This window comes from Nematostella vectensis, chromosome 4 (assembly GCF_932526225.1).
Source record: "Nematostella vectensis chromosome 4, jaNemVect1.1, whole genome shotgun sequence".
Taxonomy (NCBI): domain Eukaryota; kingdom Metazoa; phylum Cnidaria; class Anthozoa; order Actiniaria; family Edwardsiidae; genus Nematostella; species Nematostella vectensis.
In genome coordinates this window covers 4,204,676-4,223,531 of record NC_064037.1, presented here as the reverse complement: position 1 = coordinate 4,223,531, position 18,856 = coordinate 4,204,676, and the positions used below count along the sequence as shown (strand labels likewise).

The 18,856-nt window shown below is 40.2% G+C and overlaps 2 protein-coding genes and 2 long non-coding RNA genes across 7 annotated transcripts in view; 2 read left to right on the top strand and 2 right to left on the bottom strand.

Annotated features, from left to right (window-relative positions):
- Positions 1–7,054, bottom strand: part of LOC116618639 (nucleoprotein TPR) — a 31,277-nt gene extending 24,223 nt beyond the window's left edge. Inside the window, exons 1-19 of one of the 2 annotated variants that reach the window (XM_048725885.1) lie at positions 6,785–7,054; positions 6,345–6,449; positions 5,951–6,024; positions 5,754–5,850; positions 5,417–5,478; positions 5,081–5,122; positions 4,829–4,942; positions 4,090–4,140; positions 3,351–3,443; positions 3,093–3,173; positions 2,741–2,828; positions 2,415–2,483; positions 1,939–2,105; positions 1,759–1,851; positions 1,230–1,334; positions 967–1,074; positions 630–853; positions 252–336; positions 14–79 (exon numbers count right to left, since the gene is read on the bottom strand). In XM_048725885.1, the coding sequence (XP_048581842.1) occupies positions 14–79; positions 252–336; positions 630–853; positions 967–1,074; positions 1,230–1,334; positions 1,759–1,851; positions 1,939–2,105; positions 2,415–2,483; positions 2,741–2,828; positions 3,093–3,173; positions 3,351–3,443; positions 4,090–4,140; positions 4,829–4,942; positions 5,081–5,122; positions 5,417–5,478; positions 5,754–5,850; positions 5,951–6,024; positions 6,345–6,449; positions 6,785–7,004 (1,944 nt within the window). In that variant the 5' untranslated portion in view covers positions 7,005–7,054. The remainder of the gene's footprint in view (positions 1–13; positions 80–251; positions 337–629; positions 854–966; positions 1,075–1,229; positions 1,335–1,758; positions 1,852–1,938; positions 2,106–2,414; positions 2,484–2,740; positions 2,829–3,092; positions 3,174–3,350; positions 3,444–4,089; positions 4,141–4,828; positions 4,943–5,080; positions 5,123–5,416; positions 5,479–5,753; positions 5,851–5,950; positions 6,025–6,344; positions 6,450–6,784) is intronic. The other variant, XM_048725884.1, reaches the window with a different exon arrangement.
- Positions 7,055–8,146: 1,092 nt separating this feature from the next.
- LOC5513085 (metabotropic glutamate receptor 3) lies at positions 8,147–17,475 on the top strand. 3 transcript variants are annotated; one of them, XM_032382633.2, is made up of 6 exons: positions 8,147–8,957; positions 11,938–12,613; positions 12,881–14,753; positions 15,201–15,312; positions 15,642–15,793; positions 16,521–17,475. In XM_032382633.2, the coding sequence occupies exons 2-6, from the start codon at positions 11,959–11,961 to the stop codon at positions 17,155–17,157; spliced, it is 3,429 nt and encodes a 1,142-aa protein (XP_032238524.2). In that variant the 5' UTR covers positions 8,147–8,957; positions 11,938–11,958; the 3' UTR covers positions 17,158–17,475. The 3 variants fall into 3 exon arrangements, with proteins under 3 accessions (XP_032238524.2, XP_032238525.2, XP_032238526.2); XM_032382634.2 differs by lacking the exon at positions 8,147–8,957 and adding an exon at positions 10,429–10,579; XM_032382635.2 differs by lacking the exon at positions 8,147–8,957 and adding an exon at positions 10,603–10,734.
- Positions 15,492–16,804, bottom strand: LOC125561923. The gene is made up of 2 exons (XR_007307626.1): positions 16,684–16,804; positions 15,492–16,099 (listed from the first exon to the last, which is right to left on the bottom strand). It is a non-coding gene; the product is annotated as an uncharacterized LOC125561923 (long non-coding RNA).
- Positions 17,476–17,826: 351 nt separating the features above from the next.
- Positions 17,827–18,636, top strand: LOC125561856. The gene is made up of 2 exons (XR_007307558.1): positions 17,827–18,104; positions 18,347–18,636. It is a non-coding gene; the product is annotated as an uncharacterized LOC125561856 (long non-coding RNA).
- The last annotated feature ends 220 nt before the right edge of the window (positions 18,637–18,856 follow it).

Here is an 18,856-nt window from a genome sequence, read left to right as displayed (position 1 = left end):
CTATTTTACTTACTGGTGACTGCCCAGTGTTTGCAAGGAGAACCCTATACATATCTCGCTGGCGAACAACAGACTCAACCTGCAAATAAAATCAACAAGTTTGGCCTCCCATTGTGTTTAAATCAAACACGTGGATTAGCAACTGAAGGTAGCTGAATACTAGGTAAATTTGGTACTCTGCATGATCTCTAAAAATTAATATAGGAAAATGACTGAAATAGAGAAATAACACAGTCAAATATCTGACGTACCATGGTCATTTGTCTTGCCCTTGCATCTTTCATGTGCTCCACCTCTTTTAGTGAAATCTCAAGCTGTGATTTAAGTTCTGCTAGCCTAAAAACACAAAAAAGTTGTTTTTCACTGCCTTGCCATCATTTTCAGCTCCAATCAAGTGACAGTCATACTGTATCTGTCAAACAAGACTGCACAAAAGCAGCAAAACAATCATACTACTTAATCACTTTAGAATTACAGTACTGTACACATCTTGCTGTTTTTCAAATACTGTATCAATTATTAGTGCTAGTTGAAACCTGAAGTAAAAATGTTTTCAAAGAGGTTTTACTCAGGGTCACAACAGCAGTTCTTTACAGTTTAATTTGACAAAGAAAGTAAAGAAGTATTACTTGTGTTCTGTGCCTTCCATCTCTTTCTTCTCTTTCTCTTCACTCAGTTCACGGACAACAGCCAGCAGCTTCTGATTCTGTTGCTGTAATTCTTCTATGGTTTTGAAGGTCACAAGATGTTTAGAGATGACTTGAGACGAACTTGATACCTCTGCAACAGATTCCTCTGTGGTGCTTACCAACCCTCCTCTAGCCTCCTCACATTCCTTCAATAACACCTGGACCTGCAAACAATACAACACTTTTTTCCTAGTTCTACTCTTTCCTCCTTCCCAAAGAAACAATTTCTAAGCTGTTCCAGTATCGTGTATGACATTTGTTTGGCACTATACAGTACCTGTTGACTGAGATCTGTAATGCTGGTCTTGAGTCGCTCATTTTCTCTCCTGAGGTGGTTGCTCATCTTGCGTGCATCTTCCGAACTCACCAACAACTTTTCATTTTCCTTGATGACACAGAAAAAGGACTAATACAGTAAGTGATTTCAAATTTGATTTGAGTTCACTGGCAAAGCTTGCAATTAAGACTCAAAAGATTTTGGGCATCTACCTTAAAATTCAAAGTTTTTGTTATGGAAATCATTATATATTGTATGCATACCATTCTAGCAGCATCCAGTCTCCTTGTTAGCCCATCAACACTGTGTAGAGCTCTCTCATAATCTATTTTTTGTTGCTGAAGCAGAGGGGCTTTCTCCTCAATTTCCTGGAAACATGAGAAGCATTAACACACCACAGGGGCCAATCAGCATTCACAGACCACAGGGGCCAATCAGCATTCACAGAACGCAGGGGCCAATCAGCATTCACAGAACGCAGGGGCCAATCAGCATTAACAGAACGCAGGGGCCAATCAGCATTCACAGAACGCAGGGGCCAATCAGCATTCACAGAACGCAGGGGCCAATCAGCATTCACAGACCACAGGGGCCAATCAGCATTCACAGACCACAGGGGCCAATCAGCATTCACAGACCACAGGCCTTTGTCCCCCTCCCCTTGATCCATGACTATCTGCATTGATATGGCGACTTGGAAATGAATGTACACTATACAAAGCTATACCTCCATTAAATGCATGCTTTTGGATCACTTCGGGTTCCACAGATTTATCATGTTGATTTGATCACCTTGAGTATTTGATCCATGTAGTTGTTCAGGCGGGTATTTTCAAGTTTCTCTCGCTGAAGAGCATCAGACACTTCCACATACTGAGAATATATCTAAGGAGATAAGGTAACATTAGGGCAAAATGGCTTGTATATGAAAGTGAAATGCTAGATGAATACAAAATGGAATGTGTATTTTACCTCTGTTAGGGTCATTCCTGATTTCAACAAAGAGCTTGTAGCAGCTGCAGTCGGTGACAGTGTACTCAGCATTTCTTCCGACATGGGCGCGGCCCCTCTCTGACGGGCAGCCTCCAACAGGTCATTTGCATTGTTTAGCTCCGTCTCTAGAGCATGAACTTTAGACTCTGTGTTACAAAAAAAAATACATTTAACTTATAATTGGCATTAAATAATACCATATTAGTAGATAACAGGCCCCATGGCATAGGACATCCTCAAAATGAGAACTGCATGAGATTTTAAGGCACAGATATTCTCCTACATGTACTGTATGCAGTCATTTAAACCTGCCACGCTAGGCACTTCAGCTTTGTTGTTACAAAGAAAAAAAGACTGAACAAGAGCACAGATTACATGAGATAATTTGAAACACAGACTTCTTGAAGTTCTTTCTGAGATATGACATACAGTACACTCCAAGACAAAGCTCTTACCTAAATCCTTGACCACCTCTACATGTGAGAATTCCATCTCCTGAATCCTTGCTTCTGTTGCAAGACGAGCTGATAACAATGGAGAAATAAACTTTTAATAACATTTAAATCAATTTTGTCCCAAACCCTACCAGGGGCTTTATTCTGACATTTTACTACTTACATACTTACTGAGACAACAAGTCTAAAAAAGTAATTTTAGGTTGTGTAAGCACTAAAATCTAACTATGCTTACAGTATGCTAATGTTTCTATCTTATAATACAAAAGCTTGTCATCAGAAGAATAGTACACAATACAATGAATACAGAACACACACATTCGTACCATCAACTGCTTCCTTCAATAGTTTCTGAAGTTCGTCCATGGCTGTCTGCATTTCCTTTGCCCTCTTTTTGCTTTCTTCTGACTCATCCTGATACATATGATATACATGGTACTGTATGTATTATGTGGTTTGAACCTGGCAAATTCCACAGCATAGAAAGGCCAGGGAAAACAATATTAGGTTCATATTTAAACATAGACCCATGGTCTGGGCCTTTTCTGTTCAAAGTTCAAGGACACTTTATTGAGTTGGATAAAAAATGGTACAGCTTTGAATTCCAGTGTACCCACAGGAAATATTAACTAAGGACTATTGTAATTACGTTAAGAGCTGCTTGACATAGTTACATACCTTGTACAGGTCGGCAAGTCTGGACTGCGAGGCAAGTTCATTCTTAAAGTGCTCTTCTGATTTTGCAAGCTGGTCACGCGACTGCATAGAGAAAAAATATGGCAGTAATTCAATATCTCTAACCCTCACGTTTTGATACACGATGATTGCAGAGTGATACCATCCAGTCAAAGTAACTCTGATGTTGAACATACATCTCAAGGCTGATAAGGGGAGGTGAGAGTAGGGAGAGGGAAGTGTTTACAGCTGAATGCTCACCTCTCTCAGCCTTTCCATAAATGATTTGACTTTTTTCTCCAATTCTCCATTAGTTGCCTTCAGATCCTCTTGGAATTCCTTCAAGCTTTTGAGCTTATTTGACAACACATTTTGGTTAGAGTATTACACTTGATATTCCTACAATGATATACTAGCAAATGCCGTACCATGTGTATTACTGTCGAATCTGTTGTATCTGGACCGCATTTTCAAAACACGAATTGTTTGGGTTTTCTTTTCTGTCAGTAAAACCATTCTGAGCCAATCAGAGTCTCGCTTTGTGCACTTCCCTGGCTATCATCTGGATGAAAACTAGACAGTGTCGCGACAGAAAACCAGGCAACTGCACTAGGCGAGAGATGGAAGAATCTGATTGGCTTAGAATAATTTGACTGGCGGAGCAGAAAATCCCAAAAGACAAAAACAATCGATGTTTTGAAAATGCTGCGTCCCAATACAACAGATTTGACAGTAAAGATTTACAGTATTAACCAAACAGAAGGTCTGTACAAGAAATCTTACAGATTGAGACAGACCTTTTGGTCTGTACTAAAAATATTATCCAATTTAGCCAATCAGAGTGCATGTACATCAAAGGCATACATACTACTTGAATAGCAAAAAGAAGTTATTCAGAAAACCCTGGTTCTATAAAAAAAACTTTTTTTTGGCATAAAAATGCTATTGAAATAGATTATGTTCACCCTGGGTATAATCAATAATGGTACCACCTATGTACCTCCTCATTGCTTGTTTCCAATTGGCTCCTTAACTGTAGAACTTGTCCTGACTAGAACAACAACAAAATCATCTAAGTGTTTAGGTACTGGAGCAAAAGTGTGCATATAAGCTCATAAGCTATTATCCATCAAAATGTGGAGTAATCTCTTTATTACTGCCCAAATTATATTAACAGAATCAGTGGGTTTTCTGTTGTAAAATATATAATGTACATGTCAGTAGACGTGTGTGGTTCTTCTATTGGGGGATTTTTATTGAAAGCCACAACATTGATTTTGAATTCTTTGAAAGCATACAATATTACAGCGCCACCGGTAAAACGCGATATTCAAACAGTCAACAAGTCTCAGTGTCTGAATTCTCGCATCTGATTCATCAAAAGACAATAAACATTCCACTCATATTTTAGGTGTTCATGCTTTTACTGGCTGCCCTGTAAACTTTGGAAAAAAATTGATGGCAAAGCAAATGTTTAATAAAAGCTAATTCAAAGGTTGTACTGCACAAATCCTGTACTGATTTTGTATGTAATTTATGTTTTCATGTGTGAACAAATAACTTACAAGAGAACAGTTTGGTGCTAAAACAGTACCTGAAACATTACAAAAACTAAAACTATAAAAGTTTAAAGAACAAATAATAGAGTATTTCTAGGAATGTTCACTTCTAATAAAATGAGCAAGCAATACAAGCGAGACAAAGACAAAAAGGTATTTAGGCTACTTGGCCAGCAGTACCTTTTCTTTTCTTATAGTAGCCAGCTCCTCTGTCTTTGCTTTCAATTCTGCACTCAATGATTCATTCTGTTTTTGCAGTAATACTTTTTCTTGATCCATCCGTTTCTCTCGTATCTATGTAATAGTACATAACCACATTAAAAAAACTGCAAGATATAAAAGCAAAACATAGGACACCACATTTAACAACAACAACCTAAAACCTATGTACTCAAGCTGAACATGACTGTGGCTATCGAATAAAACACATACCTTGAAAGATGTCCCTTGGCTTTCAATGTCATCCAATGCCGCCTTGGAAATAAATCAAAAGTACACAGAACAGTCAATACATAGGTTTATAGAGCAAGGATCATAAATTTGAAACTCTTTGTCACTCTTTCAGTGATGAGACAATATAGCTTGATTTTCTAGTAATGTGTTTCTTTCTGTCCACAATCTTATTTCAAATTTTAATTTGTGTAATAGTTCTCTTGATATTACACTTTTTTAGTGGAAGCTACTTAAAGGCATTGGTATAACAGATTCTAGGGTCTTTATTTCTAGAGTCTTTTTTTCTAGTACTTTATTTGTGTAGAGCATTTGTACCTCTGCTTTGCACTTGGCTATGTTTGCTGCAGACAGCTTCTCAGACATTGTGTTCCATTCCACTGAAAATATATGGTCACAAATGTTAAGATTTTTACCAAATAACAAGTAAACAGTAGAGATGCTCTTTCAGCTCACAATTATTAGTGTGTATTAACATTATTCTATTGCAAATAGTACCACAGGGCTAGCTATGTTAACCCCGGTCCACTTCTCTTCCCTCCTTGTAGTTGCATATGAAAGTGTCAATAAAAATATTCAATCAATGCACACTTTTTTCATTTTCAAACAGACATGTTAAAATTAATTTTAAAACAACTTGCTGTATTTTCCTCACCATTGAGATTCTGTATTTCATTATTCTTTCTTTCCAATGTTGAGAGAAGCTCAAGCTTATCAGCTTCAAGCTGTTCATTAATTTTGGAGACACGGGTCTACAAGATAAAACATAAAAAAAAATTGCTGCTCACTTATTTTGATTTGTTTCCAGAAACAATGATAGCACAGCAATATATACCAGTTACATGTACTTACATAGTTAGTAAATGCATCTTCTTTTATCCCTTCAACTTCCTGTAATCGTTTCTGCTTTTCAATAAGTGCAGTCTCTGCAAGACGCAGGTGGATCAATAAACACATCTTTGTATAGGTAAACATATAGTGGAGAGTGCAATTTATTATTTATTTGAAGAGTGAGAAGAGTCACATATTTGCATGACTTTGAAGGGCACTATGCTGGAGGGAATGTCGACTCCCAGTCAAATCTTTATAACCAGCACACAATTGCACCCCTCAAACTTTGAAAACCTGTCCATGATGTAATGCAACCTAGATTCGCACAACGTTCAAAGATCATACCGAAAAACTTCATGTCATATTTTTGCACAGTAATGTACACATGAAGATAAATATTGACAATCCTACTTACTTGTTTCTTCTAGTTCTGTCTTTGCCCGAACATGCTGCTTCATTTCTGTGTCTAGCTTGGTGTTACATGTTATTAGCTGTTTCTCTATTTGGCTGAATTGTTGTTCTGGAAAAAAATATGTATATCAGTATAACTTAAGTATTTATGCAGGGCATGGCTAGAGCGCATACAACCGAACTTCCCCGAACACACCCTGTTTTCTTTGTGCAAATACGAGGTAAATATTTGTTACTGTTAAGCCCAGTAGGTAGGTTACTCTAAATGTAGCGACTAATGTTTCCTTTTAGCCACACTGGCCAAAACATAACAATATATAGCGGCAACACAAAATGTTTTCAATATAGTTAATGTCCAACCTACAAAATTTGTTTGTTGGGTACACCCCTTTTATAATGACAAGTATCTCCTACAGACAGTACAAAGACATAAGCTAAAATTACCTGCGTTTACACGTGCACGTCGCAGACCTGTCATGTCAGTTCGCCATTTCGCTTGCAACTTTGCTTGTTCTTGAACATAATCCTTGACTTTAACAAGAAACTGAGCAGCTTCATCGCTTGAGCTAGCTATTTCATCGACTGATACCTTGGGTACAGATAGATGGAGTGAGAGAAACGATTGTAAATCAGATTCATGTGCTGTGTCCATGGTGGCCGCCATCTTGAAATGGAACAAACTTGGCGCGTCTCAATCAACCGAAATGCATCCTGGGAACGGAGAACGACTGGGTCGGTGTCGTTCCGAGAAAATAAACAAAAGACTCCCAAAACATAACAATATATAGCCGGAAAGGTGATATAAATGCGAAACGTAGATGCATGCCTACACTCCGAGAAGAAAACGTCATGGGCCATGCCGGAATTCGGCTGTTATTTCGGGTACTCCCAGTGAGAATGCTTATTACACATAAATATCGCGACGTCAAAATTTCGCGGATTTGAGATGGCGATATTTCGTTTATTTTCGCGATTTCGCCATTTTCCTAAACCAGGTCAATTTATATTAGCGATTTTGGGACAATATAAAATTAAGCAAACAAGTGGAACAAAAATGTGTTTCAATCACCAAAAAAAAAAGTAACAAACTGTGAGAAAAACATGTGTGGGCTAAATTTAGTCCAAAAAGATATATAAATACAGTTCAGAATTGATGTCCTACTCAACCCATAACATTACCATATGTACATTACATAAATGGAGTATGGTACGGGTCAAGAGGGCGCATTATACCTGCCCAGGCCCTGCCCCGAAGCCGAAGATAAATCGTTTGGTACTAGGCATTTGAAAAACTCGTCTAGTTTCCTCCTCCGCAAAGATGGACATAGTAGATGCGCAATATTGGCGATCGCCCCTTATTCAAGGAGGATTGGGAATCCCTATTTCTGTAACTACACTGACGGAAGTTCTCCTCAAAATGCACAAGCTATTGGAAAAGTTCAAGTCGAACAAAACTACAAAGAACCTGTGGATGGGAGTTTGAATATTGTAAGTGCAAGTTTGAATGTTGTAAGTGCAATTCTTGAAGAATTAGAAGCAGAAGACGATCATCCTGACGAATTAGAGGACTAAATAGATAAGGTGTTTCTATAAAACTTTTTAAACGGTTAATACTTCACCTAAATACTTTTTGTGTACTCACTTTATTTTCGCGCGTCCCAATTTTCGCGACACTTTATTTTCGCGTCACTTCATATTCGCGAAGTTAAAGTGACGCGAAAATTGAGTGTTTTGAGGTAGATTCGATGTGGATGTGGAGCAATTATTTTGGGTAAAATTCATTAAATATGTGTGGAGCAAATGTAATGAGCTAGCGGGGCGGCTCGCTACCGAGGTTAGACGGGAATCGGGAGTATTGCATTTTGTCCAGCGGTTTACGAGTCAAGTACGTATCGACAAGACTATATGCTACTCTCTGCGATGGCTGCTAGTATTAAGTACAGGTAGGGCTTTGTTTCTATCAAGACCTGGATCAGTTTAATTTTCCTTAGTTTATTTTGAAACTGCAGCAAAATTATTGCCAATCACTTCAAGACAAAACGAAAACTGGTATTTCACAGGGTTCGGCACCTGCAAATCAAAACAAAGAATGGATTAGCCCGCCTAGAGAACATGTGCTTCTAGCAAAACAATCAATAGAAATAGAAACAAAAGTCTGGATAGCGATTGACAGAATATCAAACATTGGACCAAGAACGGTGCAGCAAGAAAATCTTCAAACACAAAACGAAGTAAGCTTATTTGAGTCTTTCAGGTGATTTTTTTGATGTGTGCTGTGAAAGAAATTTGAAGGACTGAAAGATAGACGACGGGAAGTACGCCTGGCCAAGGCTAAAAAGCAGTTACAACGTTTTGCGGTCTTTCCTACTAGAGAATATCCGTACACAACCACTTAACTCGATGAAGAGGACTCCACCTAAGAGAAAATCAATTTATTGTGAGTCATTTCTCGAAGAGCGAAATGATTGGAGCGCGATGGCTGTATTGTGGTAATTAGCGGCGCGTGCCACGTGAATGAATGAATGAAAAGTGACGGTATGAAAGAACTGCGTTACTTCCTTCTCAACTAAAAACGATACGACTGACCAAAACAGTCCGGAGCAGCCACAATAAGACGGTACGTAGTCTCATCAAATCCATAAAATCATGCTATTTCTACTATCAAATTGACTTATAAAGAGAAACGGAGTCATAAGCTTACTTGTACGCCAATGCAAACATTGTGACGATTGTGTGAAAACTTCCTTAGTTTTATCCTTAGAACTGTAAACTCTTCTGTTTAAGGTTAGCACCAACATAGAATCAGGCTAACAGATAAAACAGCTTTTGATAAAACGATCAACATAGAGCAAACACACTTAAAAAAATTTCTTTCTATTTTTGCTCAAAACCTCTGTCACCTGTGCGTGCTATGTCTGTTTCAAGAATTGTTTACAATGTTGTAGCGAAAAAGAACATGAAATTTAATTTCATCCAAGTAAAACATCCACAATAACTACTTTTTTCTTTCATCAAAATTCAATTTTCTTTATGGGCGTAACGAAAGGGCCGAATATAAGTTAGAGTTTTTATTCATCTTGTTATCACTAAATGGTTTGGGGCGTTGTTTTGCGACGCTACTTTATCTGTCGTTTAGTGTAAAATAATTCCCAGGTAATTTATTCAAACAATGATTATTATTCATGTTCGAAATCATCTACAGCTTATATAACAATTGCCATGAGCCCTGTGACATTTTCTGTAGTAGCTAATTTGATACACGCGCTTAGTACCATTTATGAATGAAAATTTATTTCCACCCTTGGTCTGGCAAGGCGAATTTGAAATCTCGAATTGCTTGAGTTCATACTTTGTGGCAGGAATTGAAATAAGTTGTTATCGTAGGCATTAAGTCAAGCCAATAAAAATGAAAGCGCATTTTCGCATATTTCGAAATCGTTTCCTATTTTTCTTTGCTGTAGAATATATAAAAGTCTTTAAAAAAACAATCAAATGTTACATCTTTCTTGAGCACCTAAAATCAGTAAAGATGTGAAAGTTTTGCGATATTTACGAAAAAAAACATTAAGAATTGATTATCCATGAATCATTATTTTTTAGCTATATATGTAGTTTATTCAATGTATTTCATTATTTGTTTGTTTGCCTATCCGCCGTCGTCTCTCTGTTTGTTTACTTAGTTTAGATATATAAACTGATAAACTAAGTCCTGTCAAGTTTTTGTCTTTCTTCGTTGTTGTTGGAAATCAAGTCCAGACATTGCTCTGGACATCTCGCGCACTCAGGTCCGTGATCCAATTAAAAATACACGGAAATAAAAAAAAGGAATATTTTAACATACAAGAATTTCTATGGTAAAAAGGAGAATGGTAGAAAATGGAAAATAAAGCCATACGTTACTATACATGGTGGTATATATAGCGCTATAAAGAAATACAATAAAGGAAATTATAACTTAAGTCCTTTTTTGCCTTTTGAGTCTATGATTTTGCGCTTATTGACGTCTGCTATGATATATTATAAAAGGTCAAAGTCGATGGTGTTTGCCGACAAATAAGGTGCTCATTTGCATATGTAAACTTTTAATAATCTCGTTTCTTTGAAAACATTTACCTTACGGCGTTTTATGCGGCAGGGTTTTCTTTCCCATACCGCCTTATATTCTGAAAACTTCTCACTTCCTTGCACGCAGCCCTTGTTAGAACACTATTTTTAAATCGGATGAGAGCTGTAATTCTGGTAAGTTGCGTCACATTGTGATTTTAACAGGTTATCAGGTTGTAAAGCCGATAAATCGTGAAGGAGGCTTGAGTTGGTAAACCACTTGAAGAGTAAAAGTTATCATACGAACCATCACGACAATGAAACGATAAACTCAAAACGTATCTAGAAAGGTAAAAACTTGCAAAACATTTCCTTTTTAAAGTCGCTTAGTATTGATATGATGCTAAAGCCCTTGTTAACTAGTTATTAATTAAAATAACCATGAAATACTCGATGATGTTTAACTTTATCATGACTAACTTTGAGGGAGCAGTGTAGCGTTAAACCTTATAGAGATATCTCGCAATTGAAGGTAATTAAAAATATCACTGCTCTTTTGACCAGACATGGGTAAAACAAGTTATTAATTTAATAAAACTGATCGAGAAAGAATTAAAAAAAAACCCTTATTTCCGGCCAAGGAAAGTCACCCGTCCAATGGTCGAGTGCCGGTGAGGACCTGTAGATTTTAAGCGGATATCTGCTTTTTAATTCATTTTACGGACTGCAATTTATTTGTATTTATTTTTATGGGAAGGGGGGATTGGTGGTTCCTTTCTCCCTTCCGAAGCTGAAGATATATCTTTATTGGTTAGCATTTACGCTAAATGGCACAGTTGCTCATACTGTGGTGTAACTTCTTAGCATTCTGGCGGGTGAGATTAAAACCGGCATTATCGTGCATAAAATTCATAATAACAAAAGAAATCATAGTCATAGTTATTTAATTAGAGATCGCGTGGGGGTTTTGTTCGTCCTCAGATCTGTGAAAATTCATTAAACAACTTTTAATAACCTATTCAAATAAAGCTTTATCCCAGAAGGGAGAGGAAAAGACAGTTTAGGACGAGCATGACGGCTTGGTGATTTAGGAGTTTTAGAAATGCAAAAGCTTTTAACAGACACTGCTAAACATCTGCTCCTTGGAAAAGCTGCATAAATAGCCCCGTAAGGACAAGCTTTCTACGCTGGGTTGAACTTAATTTCTGATATGGGGGTGGGCGAACCTACCTTCCGACCACCCCACGGTATACACCTATTTCATGCACCCGCGAATCAATGTATCGTAGCCCGTAGTGTTTTCATGGGTAACGTATAAATGGCATACATAACAAGAATGCTAAGGCAGTCTAATCTTGTGTTTGTTTTTATTCACGCTTATTTTTGTATTTATTTGATACCCATGAGCCACTGCGGGTTACGACACCTGGATTCTCCGAGTTCAACCGTATTTGAAATAGGTGTATAAAGATTAGATATCTTGGACCTTCATAAAGCACATTCTAACATCTCCTTATCCCACACGATAACAAAATGCGTAATTCAATTCCCAGATAAACTTGCTAAAGTTGGCCATGCCCCGTGCAATGAACACGTACATGCTATTGGTCATCACACTGTCATACATCACAAACCAAGCCAATGGGAAAGAGGATAAGAATCTACTGATGAAGGGAGACATTCTCCTTGGCGGTCTCGTTCCAGTCCACTCAAAAAACGTGGATCTACAGTGCGGCGAGCTGCAAGAGAGGCTTGGAATCCAGCGTTTGGAAGCACTCCTCTATGCTCTCGATAAGATCAACGCCGCGAATTCCACCCTCCTGAATGGCATCACTTTAGGGCTCCAGCTTTACGATACATGTTCCAGCGAGACGATGGCTCTAGACAAGTCTCTGAACTTCATATACAGTCAGTTAAAGAGCGAGTCAACGTCTTCTCGAGTGGTGGGCATTATCGGTGCCGCGTACAGCAGCGTCTCTATCCAGATCGCGCGCCTTTCGCGCCTCTTCGAGATCCCACAGATAAGCTATGACTCTACAAGCTTCGAGTTGAGCGACAAAAAGAGGTTCGGGTTCTTCTCCAGAACCGTGCCACATGATAATTTCCAGGCAAAAGCATTAGTGGACGTGCTGAAGTACTTTAACTGGACTTACGTATCGGTGGTGTATAGCGACGATTCCTATGGAATTCTGGGTGTGGACGCACTACGGAGCGCAGCGACACGCGCGGGTAGGTAACCATAGATACGCGTCAATCAATGTAATCCGCACAAATGGTGTCGGTTAAGCCATTTTGAAGGTTCTTTTACTCCTCCGACTTTTAAAGGACCTGTTTCAACCGAGAGGCAGCTCTTTATTTTAACAATGGCTACTTTAGGATTGTAAGGTCGTTGGCGAATGATTATGATGCCACCTCTGTACTTATAAGAAGTGTGTTTGTCACGACTCTCTCCATATATCTTGTTTAGTCCTCATATTTACGCGATGATTTTACTAGGAATCTGCATGGCTTCTAGTCACAAGGTCCGCTCTTCGTGTCACGAGTCTACCTACCTCCTCGTGGTGGACAGCATTCTGAGCGAGCCCCTCGCTAGGACCGTCATAGTGTTTGCACAAGTGCATCAAATTCGCGGCCTTCTGCACGCTGTCCAAGTGCGAAATGCCGCCGACCAGCTCCAGTTCGTAGGCTCAGATGCCTGGGGTAATGTGGTGTGGTTGAAGGACCTTCAGTCTGTCGCCTTGAATACAATAACCGTGTCTCCGAAAAGCGTTCGCTTAAAAGGTTTTGAGGAGTATTTTACAAGCTTAAGCCCCATTAATAATTCTCGGAATCCGTGGTTCCAAGAATACTGGGAACATCACTTTAACTGCTCACTGAATGAGACTCTTGGAAAGTACCCCACTAAATGCAATGACTCACTGAAGCTGTCGCTAGGCAACAGTGACATTGACATGCGCATTGCAAGCGCAATAGATGCAGTCTATGCGTTTGCGCATGCATTGGAAGCGATGCATGCTGACTTGTGCCGGTACACCGTGGGCGTATGTCCCGCTATGGAAAACATTTCGGGATCAGAATTACTAGGCTACATTCGTAATGCGTCTTTCGTAGGTGCGACTGGCGAGAAGGTCCATTTTGATGCAAATGGCGACGTGGAAGGTATCTACGATGTTATGCGATTCGAAAAATCAAGCGGAACGTACCGTAATGTTATTATAGGTACATGGAAAGATAAACTACGGATGCGAAATGAACATAAGTTTGAGATCGTGAAGTCGTCTTGCTCGGATGAGTGTAGTAGTGACGAGGTCATGTTGCCTGTGAGAGGCAAAGAGGCTTGCTGCTGGAGCTGTGAGCCGTGCAAAGGCAACAGCTATGTGATCAACAGGACCACCTGTCTGACCTGCCCTTTGGGATCTTGGCCTAATCATTCGGCAGACCGTAAGCAATGTCTGCAAATTGAGTTGCAGTACTTTGGGAAAAACCTGATGTATGCTGTGCCAGCCATGGGGTTCGCCGGCACCGGGATATTTATTACCATCTTTGTGGTCTATCTCCTCGCTAAACACGACAAGACGCCGATTGTGAAGGCTTGTGGTCGCGAGCTGGCTTACCTGCTCCTGGTCAGTATACTGCTATGTTTCTCAGACACCTTTATCGTAGTACTTCGTCCCACGCGGATCATTTGCATCGCGCGATTCTTCCTCAGCAGTCTCGGCTTCACGATAAGCTACGCCGCGATCTTTATCAAGACAAACCGTATCTCTAGAATTTTCAACCGCCGGAACGTCGCCAAAAGGCCGATCCTTGTTTTGCCGTCGTCCCAGCTGGTATTAGTATTGGGCGTGGTCTGCGTACAGGCACTCTTTCTTGTGCTCCTCACCCTCCTGCGCACCCCTACCGCACGACACTTCTACCCAACCGTCGATACCGTCTACTTGAGTTGCTCCACTTCCGATCTCGACTTTGGCCTTTCACAGGTCTACAACTTCATCCTGATTATCATGTGCACCGTGTATGCCTTTAAAACGCGAAAGATACCAAGCAATTTTAACGAGGCGAAGCTGATTGCCTTCGCCATGTACTCTTCGTGTGTAATCTGGCTCGCGTTTCTTGCCGTGTACTTCATGCAAAGGTCTTTAGTGGAGCGACCTTTGATCCTAAGCATCAGCATCTCTCTGATCGCGTACGTGTTGCTAGGCAGTCTATACGGACCTAAGGTCTACATCCTGATATTCAGACCGCACAGGAACGTCCGCAGGCCGCATCACGGAAGCTTGAGCGTATCAAGCCTCAACCAATCGAATCCTAAGTGTTCCAAGTGTGCGGGGTATGTCGGGATGAATCTAAGCGCTGATCGTCAGATAAGGTATGTAGGCATCATGTCCTTATAAGGTCATTGTTTATGTATGGTGGCATCATGGCCTTTATAAGGTCATTGTTAAGGTATGATTGCTGATAGAATTCCATTGCCCATAGATTCCGGAATCAATGCTGCTAGCCGTAGCATTTTTAGGACTTAAAGTTATAGCATGGGCTATCTTCAAGTTATACCTATGGGTTATATTCAAGTTATACCTATGGGATATCATCAAGCTATACCTACGGGTTATCTTAAAGTTATACCTATGGGTTATCTTCAAGTTATACCTATGTTTATCTTCAAGTTATACCTATGGGCTATCTTCAAGTTATTCCTACGGGTTATCTTCAAGTTATACCTATGAGTTATCTTCAAGTTATACCTATGGGTTATCTTCAAGTTATACCTATGAGTTATCTTCAAGTTATACCTATGGGTTATCTTTGTTTTCAGCGATGACGCATACGCGAGTGATAGCAACAGATTATCGCTAATTGAGGCAGCACGACCGCAATCGTACGCTGATAGTCATGATGACAAGCAGCAGATAAGCTATAAACAAGATGTAAGTTGCTTCCGCCATACGTTATCAGAAGAGGGTACGGGATTTCTCGAGGGGGACAAATATGGCGGGAGATATTTGTGGGTAGTTTTTCACAATTTCTTTCACATAAAGGAGGTGGAGAAAAGGGGAGGGAAGTCGAGGGGGGAGGGGAGGGGGGGGTATGGGGAAGGACATCTTGATTGTGTTGTTGCTGGAGATGATTTGTAGATGGTGATGTTCACAATGTTGCTGATGATGATAATATTATTGTTGTTGTGGATGATGTTGCTGATGATAATTGTTGTTGTGACGATTAGTTGATTGTTCTTGCCCTGTTCTTCGTTTCCCAGTTGGAGAAACACCTGGTTCACATCAAGAAGGAGCTCCAGGCCACCAAGCACGCACTCAAAGTCGCCAATGATAAACTGCGTCGCAAGGACCTTCCACCCTGCGAGGAAAAGCAACCGTTGAACAGAGACAGGAGAGTGGACAACGACGACGTGTAAGTAGGCTTCGCTACTTGACGTGACGTCATATCGCAACACGCTACACCGCAGAATGCAGTCATGTGTGATGTCACAATTCGTTGTGTCCTGGCGTATACACGTGACGTTAGATGAAGATATGACGAAGAGGGCTGACATCCAGTTGCCTGAAGTGTGTTCATGACGCCACTAACAATAAGAAAGCCGTGACGTCAAATAACAAGTCACTAAGTCACTAGTGTCTAAGTAGTCCTGCTTTTCGTCACGCAAAGCAGCCGTCATGTGACGACAGCTTTCGTTCACGTCGCGTTAAGAAGTAGGGCCTAAACAAAAAGAAATCCATAAAGCTACGTGACCTGAGACTACCTACGACATGCTTGAAATCTAACGCTTAATGATATAGAAACTACTAACTTATCTCTTTAGTTACGTAAAAAAAACATTTGATATCTCACAGGAAGTTTTTTCGTGCTCCATAACTTTCGTGGCCAGTCAAATGTTTTCCCCGCCGTGCTTTGGTCGTACCTGCCAGCCTTTTATAGTTACTGTGTAGCAAGGGTTTATTTTCAATTTGTGCGGACTGAGTTTTTGGCTGGCTAGAATTATCTTTGGATTCATTACCGGACCGCCAGAGGACGTGATTCGTGCTACCAGCGCTCTCCCTTATCTTACCGAGCACATTGCTTTCACTGTTACTAATCTGTAAATCTCCCTCACTAACCGCTAACATTTTCCTTTAACCAGCCACCGAATCAATGCCGTAACAAGACACGACATAATCGATGCAAACAACAGAACACTGGCATGCCACGATAACCCAACAGCGGGAGAGAATAAAACTCAACCTGCCAACAAACAGCCTCAGACAGAAACACACAACACTGGCCCTGCTTTGGTTACTGACTACCTCGATAGAGAATTTCATAACACCGCCTTCAACATCCCCAAGACTCGCCGAGCGGTAAGCACACAGGGCATTATTACTTTGGGAGAGCAAGAATGCCAATTCTGTCATCTACGCAAGTCCTACGAGAACAGCGACCATCACCAATCGCAGGGGCGGGACAAAAGACCCAGAAAACGAGCAATGGACTCGGGTTTTGTCGAGTTCAATAATGGCTTGCTCTGCGAACACTGTGGAGGGGCCTGCGGGGACGGAAGCAGGCAGGTCCCTAAAGGGACATTATCGCTATGGAGGCGTAGCCGCTCACTGTCTGACCTGGAGAACAAGCTTAATAGCGTGCTTTACCTGGCAAAGCACGCGCGCAAGAAAGGCAGCTCAACTAACAGCGTGGACAAAGGATCAGTGGAGAATCACAAGCATAGCTATGCGGCGATGCCAGAACTGGACGAGACTTTGGTTAGGAACACGGAAATATGATAGAGATGTTATGAGGCTTACAGTACCGCTCTCGAACATGTGGACATATGTCCGCGAAATTGTTCGCGAAATTCGCGAACAGACCGGGACAAACTTACTGATACTCACTTAAAATACATGCAGGAGTTCTGCAAGCGATTCAAATAAATTGTTCGTGTAAAAGTCAGCTGAGAGCTATGGTTATAGTTAAAATCAGAAACAACAAATTCAGTTATAGTCTGATATGCCTCGAGTTCAATTATTTGTAGACGATCAAAACAAGACACTTTCAAGTTTAAGAAATAAAGACGATAAAGATGGCGGATGAAAGCCAAAGCATGCGAAGGATTCGATCGTGGATTTACGAGGGCAGACGCAGGCAAAAAAGTTAGTTTATTCTCAAAAGCTTGCCCCGAAGAGGGAAGGAATGTCGATCGCTTGATATTCTTCTAAGATTGTCGAATGTGTGTCAACTGCTAGCGGATACTTTTGAACAGCGGGAAGCCATTTATTTAACAAATACTTGTATTACACACGGGAGAATTAATTTGGGGAAGGAATGCCGATCGCTTGATATTCTTCGATGATTTTCGAATGTGTGAAAACTGTTAGCGAAGAATTTTGAAATTTTATTTGACAAAGACTTGTAATAAACACGGGAGAAGGAAGGCCGATCGCTTGATATTCCATTAGTAGAAATCCTATACAGTCAGCGGTTATCAGCGCGGGCGCTCATTTTATTTTTTAATTGAACTGCGCATGTGCAGTTCAGATGTGATTTATTATTCAAAATGGCGGAAGAGAAGCGACTTCGCGAAGGAGACGGCTTTTATCGTCAACTTAACGAGGCAAATTCGGGTGAACTGTTGTGGAGAGGCATTCAAAAAAGAAAAAAGACACGGAGGAATGGGGATCCAACATTTTATCCAGTTGAAAGAGTTGTTTCACGGCAAATAAACAATGGAAAGGTAAGTTACCGGATAATTTTACCTTGCTTATATTATAATAGTTCAGGTTCCACGCTCAACAATGTATTCCGAACCTTCAATTTACTTGATTACCTGACTACGATTATTTTCTGGTAGTTAAACGTTGTGGTTTAGCCCACTTAGATGTTGTAAATAGGCTGTAAAGAGTACCGAGATAGGTCTAGTGCATATGAACTTGTCATTCAAGTATGACCAAAGAACATTAAATTGTCCTATTGTAGACACAATATCTCTTAAAGTGGACAGGATACAGTGCCTATGAGAGTTCTTGGGTGGACGAAGATGATCTGAGTGCTGATCTTGTTAGGCATGTATTTTACAAAATTGCATCAGAAAGGATTCCCCTTTCTTTAGTGTCAGCGAAGCCTTTCGAGTTAGAAAAACGAGCAAGTCTTAAATCTTTTTTTGTTTTGTTTCCACCTTAGGAATTTTGACAGCCCACAAGTGGAGACTTCACGCCTTCAAGGCAATTTAGATCGGCTGAGAGAGGCGATGGAGGCAAAGCTTAAGAGAAGAACTAGGGTGCCTGTTTCAATAGAATTTCATCATGATTGCTTTCGATATTGTTTTAGTGGCAAGGGTATAAAATCAAGGGATGGGAAACATATTTTGCTTAGCAGCAATGATTTTAGGGTTTGTAATTTTCCAAGAGAGTGGGACGTATATCTAGATAAGAATGGGGATGGGGTTAAAATTTCGTATCCTGTCAAAATGAAAACCTTTTTAAGCAA